At 51.5% G+C, this 9,149-nt stretch overlaps 1 protein-coding gene across 1 annotated transcript in view; it reads left to right on the forward strand.

Annotated features, from left to right (window-relative positions):
- Positions 1-7,177: 7,177 nt before the first annotated feature.
- The window catches only part of LOC104278699 (plexin-A2-like), a gene marked incomplete at its 3' end in the record, with an annotated part of 2,076 nt that continues 104 nt past the window's right edge, over positions 7,178-9,149 (forward strand). Inside the window, exons 1-2 of the mRNA XM_009875744.1 lie at positions 7,178-8,365; positions 9,050-9,126. Of these exons, the coding sequence (XP_009874046.1) occupies positions 7,178-8,365; positions 9,050-9,126 (1,265 nt within the window). The remainder of the gene's footprint in view (positions 8,366-9,049; positions 9,127-9,149) is intronic.

Raw genomic sequence — 9,149 nt, forward strand, 5'->3', positions numbered from 1 at the left:
CCGCTGAAGCTGCTGTTGACTGCGGTCCGTAGCACATACTTGCACTAAGACAGGCCTGACGAGGGCTGGTTAATGGTCCCTGAAGGGTTCTTCAGCGCTGTGTGGCTCTCTCCTGCATCAACCTGTCTGCTTCAGTTCTGTTGTGAAGGGCTTTTGAGGCTGTGTTCTGCCTTTCCAAATCCTCATGGTACCCGGATGGTAATTTCTTCTGCGGTGGGAGCGCCGGCGCGGTGGCTGACAGCTGCAGTCCGGGAGCAAAGCAGGGAGCCCACGGTGCCGGTCGCCCGGTGGGGATGAACTTCTCCCTTTGCCTGCTCCCCCACTTCTCATCCCGACAGCTCCTGCCTGGGTTTGGTGCTGTGCCACCCCTGCCCTCCCCGTGCCGTGGGGGACAGCGTGATGGCCTGAGGTTGTGTAGGCTTGACTCGGTGGTTGTTGCTCATCATCTGGGAGGATAATCCCATCCTGGAGTGTCACAGGGCGTCGTGACCAGCAAACACCTCGAGTGGGGAAGCGTCCCCAAATGTGTGCGCAGGCAGCGGCGTGCTCTTAATTTCAGCGCTGCCGGCTGAGTGAAATCTATAGCTGCACAGCTGGGGATTCAGCATCTCAGAACCTAATTTTAACAAATGTACAATTTCCTGGTTTACTTAGGTAACAGCGCTGTGGCTACTGTGTAAATACATCTGGCTGCCGTAGGGAGTGTTGGGGATAACGAACACCGCTCGCTGTTCGGGGCTGGCACAGCCAAAGGATTTCTGGTTCAGGATTTCTGTTTAATGGAGTGGCTGGGGACCCATTTAATTTGAAGCTGGGGTTCTTCACTTGCCTGTGGTGCACTTGGAGTGAGGCCAGGAGAAGCTGCTGCTTATTTTTCTCCTCCAGTTTGGTGGCCGCTCTGTGATCTTCCCTCGTGCTGCACTGTAATATTCTCTGGTAATAAACTGCAGCTGGATGTTACCTGGGGAGAGAGTGCTGGGCTGAGGCTCCCGAGATAAAACTCCTTGCTTTGCCACTGGGACCTTTTGACTAGCCTTGGGCACATCATTAATCGTTTAATCTGCTTGCACCTAAGGTCACCATCCATTAAATTCTATTTTGTTGGGAATAAAGTCCATGAATAATCAAACAATGTTCAGGTGCACCAGCCAAGAGGCCTGGATAAACCTCAGTCCGTCAGGACTTGGGTAAGAAGCTAGAAAAAGCGCTTTCTGAGGAACACACTGACCTAGATTGCCTGGAGGGGTTGTGGACTCTGTTTCTGGAGGTCCTTAAAGACAGTTTAAAGCAACATCTCTTTAATGATGATTGTAGCTGGTCTTTGCAGCAGGAGCGTGGCCACAAACTTATATGATTTATTGTTATGCAAAGTGAGTGATCTGTTTACACAGGTTTGGGTGGAACTGAGACTTTCCAACATAAGTGCTAGGTTTTCCCTTTGTGTCATACCTCAAGGCAACCAGGAAAATAAGGGTCTGTTCTGCTCCAGCGCATGGTGTTGTCGCCAGCCTTGGGTCTGTCCTCAGGGACTATGTGGTGAATAAAGTCCTCTTCTCCCAGCACCTCTCTTGACGCAAGGTAATTTATAAGCTATTTTCGCAGCAGTGTACTTGAAGCTCAATAGCTGCCAGCTGTGGTCTCTCACATAGCAGGTGTCAAGTATCAGCACAGGGAAAGAAAAAGGTGTCTAATTTCTGCCACCTAGGTGTCCTAGGTTGATTATGTATTTTTCTGGACATCTTTTGGGGTTGGTGGGTTAAATGCCTCCAGCTGCAGTGCACAGCTGGGTGTAACCCACGCCGGAGCCCCAGCTGCCTCCCTGCTTTAGGTTTGCCAGAGGAGCTCCAGTGCTCCCTTGGAGATGGCGATGATTTTGTCAGTGTTAAAGAAACGCCTCCTTGCTGTGTCGCAGGGATGTTCCAGCATCTGTGGGGGTCAGGGGTAGCTGTGCTGTGTTTGCTTGTCACTGCTGTCAGGGAAGAGTAGCCCTGCTCTGCTGAGCAGCCTGATCAAAGCGTTTTTGAACAGAGGTGCACCGAGAAGCCCTAAAACAGTCCCTTACACCCACTTTACCGCAGCAGTTTATGCCTAGTAGCTCCTTTTCGAGTTTTCTGTCGACTGAAGAGCTGAGTGCCTCATGTAGGAAAGCATTATCCCCATTTTGCAGGTGGGACAACTGAGGCTGAGTAACACGATTTGTCCAGGTCTGTTCAAGTTTGGGGTGAAGCCAGGTGTAACGTCGGATCGGGTCTCGGTGCTGTGCCAGGCTCTCCAAAATGTAGTTGCAAAGATGGGGTTTGCAGCGGGTCTCCCCCAGGGATTTTCTTTCTCTTTACCCCAGACCTATTGGGAAACGTGTGCTCAGGAGGGAGATGAGGGCGAGAGGTGGCTTATCCGGTATGCATTGTATAAACAACGTCTGAAGTCTGGACAATATGACTGAATTTTGTGCATAATTCATGCAATCGTGTTTGTTATCAGGGAAATGCCTTTTCGTTCTTCCCCTCCTCTTCCTTGTCCCAGGGCTGGAGGAAGCAATAATCACAATGCTGTGTTTTGCCCTCTTAACTCTTTCTCAGAAAGCTGGCGAGGCGGTGAAATACCATCCCCGTGAATAAGCAGCTCCTGCTTGCAGCTGCCAGCACAGGGACAGGCGCTGCCAAGGGGGAGGCGGAAAGGTAGGTTTTCAGCCCAAAACCCAAGGAATTCAGCGCTGCAGGTTGTGCTTTAGGAAAAGGTTGGTATCCATCATCCCTGTGGTTCAGTAGTCTCTGCAGGAACCTTGGACCTGATGCCAGGCATCACACTGGCGCTTTACAGCTTGCTTTTATTGGTATTAGAGCCAAAATATTCTTAAAAAAACCAACAACAACAAAGAAAAGGTGCTAGGAACCCTTCGCCTTGATTTGTGTTACAAAACTGTAATTACTTCACATCTGCTGGTCACTTGAGTTGGTGTCAGACTCCAAAGCAAATGGTTGAGCTGTAGCTCACTGCTTGGGTTTGAAACTCCGAGCTCTCATCTGATTGAAACAAAACGCTATTAATTGTTGTAAGGTCTTCCTCCGTAGCTGACAAATGTGTCCTGAATGTCACTTCTTCAAAGGGGACGAATCACTGGGGCAGCTTTAAGGGTTGGAAGGGATTCACAGAAGAATTCCCCACGGGCTACAGGAGGGATGCAGCAGACCTGGTGCTCGTGTTCTCACTTGCTGGGGAGAAACGGCCAAAATCTCGGCTCTCTTCCCTCATTGCAGTTGGCAGATGTGATGTGGAGCCGGGGCAAAGAGAAAAGGTCAGGCTGGTGCGAGGGTGAGGTTGCTCCAAATGGTTTGCTCTTGTATTTTAGTTTACATAGTGTAGCCTGCCCTTGAGGTGACCCTTTCGATAATTCTGGGGGATTTCTGACAGCCCGGGGACCTGCAGGGGAGGTCAGCGGCGGGAGCCAGCCAGCTCCCTGCTCCCGGCCTCGCAGCAATGAATCTGATTTGACGACAAAAAGCAAAAAAAGGCAGAATCCACCGCTAGCTTAGAAAGCAATCAGGGGCCCGCTGTCCCCCTCCCCGCAAGCTCAGTTATTTCTCAGGAGGCTTCGGTTCTGAGAGGCAGCACCCACGTGGCCCTGGGACAGAAAGATGCTGGCACCGTGAGGCAAGCGCAGCTGCTGTGCTGGGGACGTCAGAAATTGCTCCTTCGATCCGTCATTTTCCACAGGAGATTCTCCTTTTGGTTTGGCTTTAATTTTCCTTTTTTTCACTCTTTTCGCTTTGTGTGTGTGTGCATAAAATACCCGTAATGGCAAACCGTGGTGCCCGTGAGTGAGTGACAGCTGAAATGAGAGAAATGACTAATCGGGCTTCCTGAAGCCCTGTCGCATGGAGATTAAATGAGCCCTTTTTTCTTCCCCCCTCAATGAGAATCATGGGCATTTGAATAATAATATTATAGTCTCCATTAGGATGACAGTGGGGGAAAAAAATCGGCTCAGACCTGTGATTATTCCTTCAATCTAATAATTATTTAAATACCAGATAACTCCTTTCAGCCTAATTGAGGCCTTTCAGCTGCTTGGGTTTATATTGTGTCCCTGAATTTACTCTCTCTTTCACCTTGCGTTACTAATAGCTTCAGATTGCTTTTAAGGCCGTATTTTAAACTCGCTTCCAAAAATAGGGAGAAAAATTAATGGTCGAGTAGTATTAAGGATCGGAGTTAAAATTGCCCAATCTCCTGTTTCCCTGGTGTTTAACTCTCCAGCTGCGCTCAGCCATCCCCAAACCCCTCCGCAGGGTACGTGATGGGTTGGTCCCTGCATCGCCGAACGCCGCTTCGTCCCCGTCCTGCCCCCGGGTGTCACCCCCTGGGGTAGGGCGAAGCTGCAGGACCTGCTCCCACAGGGTGACAAGGAACCGAGGATGGATCGTGGTCCCCTGGCTCCTTTGGGTAGGATGTCTGTTCACAGCCATGCTCTGTCATCTTCGAATAAGGTTTGAAAGTGCAGGTTCTTCTTCCTGGATGATCTCTCTTGCCCTTGGCAGAGACCATTCGCAGATGCTCTGCTAAACCTTCCCTGTAAGGCACTGCGCAGGGCTCAAGCTCCGACTGACAGCTCCACGTTGGATCTGTTTTTTATACTATCTCGCAATGAAAACTTTGTTGGAAAAGCTATAAACCTGCTGTAGTCAAAGTGAAGAGCTTCTGCTGACCCATGTGTATATATGTATACAGGACTTAATCATTTAAATTGAGTGATTTCTAGCTTGCACTGTTCTTTTCTCACTTTGCAATGGAACAACTTTTAAAAATTGGAGAGCAGCCGGGCAGGAAATGTGGTGTGTGCTGAGCTTTATAGCAGAGCCTCCCCATTCTCTGCAGAATCTCACTTTCTGGACTTCCCTAGAACCAGACGCCTCTGCCCCAGAAGCATCCCTTCTTCTCAGGGAATGACAAACTCAGCTAGGCTTTATTTGTGGGCTCCTATTAGTGAGGGATGCTTTGACCGTGGAGGAAAGCCCATTTGTGCTGCCACAGCCACCACCTCTGGTCCCTCCCCAAGGCAAGGGCAGTTGGGTTGTCGTGTCCGAGCCTCTGCACCGTGGTGCTCGAGGCTTCTCTGGAGGTGCTCTGCCGCTCACTGACCTGCTCCCTGGGACTCCTGCACCTGCAGATCCTGAGATCTGAGATCCTGGTGTCTGTGATCAGGTGCCCACCGTGGGTCACCAGCAGCCCTTGTGTGGGTGGGCAGATCCTTGGGAACCATTTGATCTGTGCCCTTTGTTAGAAGGATTCTGGATTCAGATAATAGTTTTGGGATGCTCGCTTGGAGATTTAACGAGAAGAGCCAGGAGGTCACCCTGTTGTGGCACGTCCGGGTCCGCAGCACGGGCAGCTGCTTTCTGCCACAGCCATCCAAACAATAATGAGGATGCAGCAGCGTCTGCGTCCTTGCTGGGAGAGAGAAAAACTGCCTGAGCCAAAGGTGGAAATTAAGAGACTGGAAATAAGAAGCAAGCAGCTGGGGAAATGCATCCCTGAGCAGAACGAGAAACCCATTACTGCTCTCTTTCTCCTGTCTTGTCAGTGACACCAAGACACGCAGCCCAGGGACAGGGCTCCTTTGTCACCTTTCAGAAACACCTGTCTCTGGCTCCCGGCGTTAACAACCCTAAAGAGCGGCCATTCGGTGACACTCACTTATGAGCCCAGGGTAGGTTTTCAGCAGTGTGGATTATTTTAAATACCAAAACGGGAGATCAGCATCAATCACATCGGTTGCTGCCTGCAGGTGAGGACAGCCAAGCCCCAGCAGTGCCAGGGAACAGCCTCCTGCGTTTGCACACAGGGCAGGGGAGGAGAGCCACATCTGCAAAAATTTCTCCCCAGTCTGCATGCTTGGGGCTTGCATGGCCGTGGTGGGAGGTGATGGGACTTCAGGTCCTGCAGCTCCTCTGAGCAGGGTCCTTGCTGCCTCACAGGGTGCTTGGCTGACGTTGCTTCCAGCTGCTCCGCGGGAGCCCGAGGTTGTGCTGGAAGCCCAAGCTGGGAGCCAAGCTGGTACCTCCTGTGTGGGATGGTCCAAGCCAGACCCTCCTTAAATTATTCTGCCGCGCTAATGGCAGCAAGATGAGAGAGACATGGAAATGCCTGGATTTGGTCGTTTGTGTTCATGCTTGTGCTAGGGGAGTCTGTCGCCTTATCAGAGGTGCTGGGTGATGAGGTGGAGCAGACAGAGGGTTGTGAAGGTTCCCTTCAGTGTCTGCCTATGCACGCTGTCCGGAAGGAAAGCTCTGATGTAAACGTGCCTCATGCAGTTGGAGCCTCTCCATGGCGAGCGCCGCTTCCTAAGGAAATTCCAGCCTGGTGATTCCTAACTCGGCCTGACAGCTGCCTGGGCGAGCAGGGAGGATGGGGCTGGGGGGCCAGCAGGGCTCCAGCTGTCCCCTAGGCCTGAATGAGATCTCTCTTCTTTGGGAGACCCACAAAATCAAAACAAATGACAGACAAACCCACCCGTCTTTTGTGCCTTATTTCTACACAGATTTTGGCCACAGGTCTTCAGCTTGAGTTCTACCTTGCCAGGTCCATGTAGGTGAAAACCAGTTGAAGGAGAGTCTGCTTCTGCGCGTTACCTGGTTCTGGGGAGGTGCTGGTGCCTTTGGTGTGCGTTTGCTCAATGGACTTCCCTGCATAGGAGGTCTTCCAAATTAAATGATAGAGGATTTAAAGGTAGAAAACACCTCTTATTTCCTCTGTTGCTTCCAACAATATACCCTGCAGGAGCCGTCCTTTTAGCCAAGACTGCAGGTTGATGGTTGGGTGTGTGAGCTGCAGGCTTAGTCTTGGGCTGAAGCTGATTATCCCCTCCCATGACTGAGCAGAGTATGTTATAAACTGCTAAACCACATGAAGTAACACTCAGAGGCTGAACCGAGTGGCAAAACATCAAGCCTGAGCTGTTTACCAATAAGTTGTGAGACCTGCTTAATTCTTGCTAGGCTTAAAGATGTCCTTGCTTTATCTCAAGCACTGTGTAATTAGAAAGCCTCCTTTTAATTTTATCTGCAGGGCACACTGGATTTAATCCTTTGCTCTGTGTGTTTCTTTCCTCAGAACCATGTGAGGGACATTGCGGGGCCACAGGACACGCACTGGGAACACGAAGTTTGCCTTTCCCAGGATGGATCAGAGGAAGAACTGGCCTCGGGTACCGGACTCCGATGGCTGGTCGGTGGCTTTGCTCTGTCTCTTCCTGGCATCACTCTCCCGAAACGTGTCCAGCAATGCTTTGTTCAGCACTTTCCACTCTGAAAACCGGGACTGGACGTTCAACCACCTGACTGTCCACCAAGGCACTGGAGCCGTCTATGTTGGAGCTATCAACAGGGTTTACAAGCTTTCGGGCAACCTGACCATTTTGGTGGCTCATAAAACTGGTCCTGAGGAGGACAATAAATCCTGCTACCCACCCCTCATCGTCCAGCCGTGCAGTGAGATCCTTACTCTCACCAACAACGTCAACAAGCTGCTGATCATCGACTACTCCGAGAACCGGCTGCTGGCTTGTGGCAGTCTCTACCAGGGGGTCTGCAAGCTGCTGCGCCTGGACGACCTCTTCATCTTGGTAGAGCCCTCGCACAAAAAGGAGCACTACCTCTCCAGCGTCAACAAGACGGGCACGATGTACGGCGTGATCGTGCGCTCAGAAGGTGAAGATGGGAAGCTCTTCATTGGCACGGCGGTGGATGGGAAGCAGGATTATTTCCCCACCCTCTCCAGCCGCAAACTTCCCCGGGACCCGGAGTCCTCGGCAATGTTGGATTATGAGCTTCACAGTGACTTTGTCTCATCCCTCATCAAAATCCCCTCAGATACCTTGGCCCTTGTTTCGCACTTCGACATCTTCTACATCTATGGTTTTGCCAGCGGCAACTTTGTCTATTTTTTGACTGTCCAGCCAGAGACCCCAGAAGGTGTCTCCATCAACTCTGCCAGCGACCTCTTTTACACATCTCGCATTGTCCGTCTCTGCAAAAATGACCCCAAGTTCCACTCCTACGTATCTCTGCCCTTTGGCTGTGTCAAGGGGGACACGGAATACCGGCTCCTGCAGGCAGCGTACCTCTCCAAGCCGGGAGACGTCCTGGCCAGGTCCCTCAACATCACGGCCCAGGAGGATGTCCTCTTTGCCATTTTCTCCAAGGGCCAGAAGCAGTACCATCAGCCGCCCGACGACTCTGCGCTCTGCGTCTTCCCCATCCGCACCATCAACGCTCAGATCAAGGACCGCCTGCAGTCCTGCTACCAGGGGGAAGGCAACCTGGAGCTCAACTGGCTGCTTGGGAAGGACGTGCAGTGCACGAAAGCGGTAAGGCTGCTCTGGCTGTCGGTTGTGGTAGCCCTCCAGAACCACCATCGATGCCCAGCCCTATGGGACACGAACTTGCAGAGTAGGATCAATCTTTCTGTGCCTCGCTTTCTCTGGACACAGAACAGATACATGATTCTGTGTTCTTATCAGGCAGTCGGTAACGACAGTGAAAGGAAGGAGTGGCATTAAAGCAGCTGAATGAAGACGTGCTGGAAGTGTTTGCTGTTCCCAACCCAGGGCTCTGAAAGCTGGAGGAATGCTCTTGCTCTTCCCCAAGCAGGAGGGTGGTATCAGCAAACTAACAAGATAAATACGAATGACAGTTGTGTCTTTTATATTTTTATTCAGCTGATTTCTTTAATCTCGATTCACACGCAGATTGTTTCTGGGCTGACTTGGGAATCCCTGGGGCCTTCTTTTGCCAAGCATACTAAGTTTAGCTGCTGGGAAGAGATAAACATGAGTAAAATGAAGTGAAAGCTATGTCCAAAGTCAGGATATGAAGGGAACAAGCCGTTAAGGTGGATGAAGCTGGCAGGTTCCCTGGCAGGGGGTGGCGTGTTGGTGGCTCCCCCCCCCTGCTGCCAGCACCGCTGGCTTCCCTTCGCGTGAGCCCGAGCACGTGGGGCTGCCCTGTGCTCTGCGTTTCACTCACAGCTGCCCCAAACCTTGTCTTTCCAGCCAGTTCCTATCGATGACAATTTCTGTGGTCTCGACATCAACCAGCCCCTGGGAGGCTCGTCACCGGTGGACGGAGGGCACCTCTTCCCCTCGAGACGCG

The sequence above is a fragment of the Apaloderma vittatum genome, unplaced genomic scaffold (genome assembly GCF_000703405.1).
Source record: "Apaloderma vittatum isolate BGI_N311 unplaced genomic scaffold, ASM70340v1 scaffold37778, whole genome shotgun sequence".
In the NCBI taxonomy this organism is placed as follows: Eukaryota; Metazoa; Chordata; class Aves; order Trogoniformes; family Trogonidae; genus Apaloderma; species Apaloderma vittatum.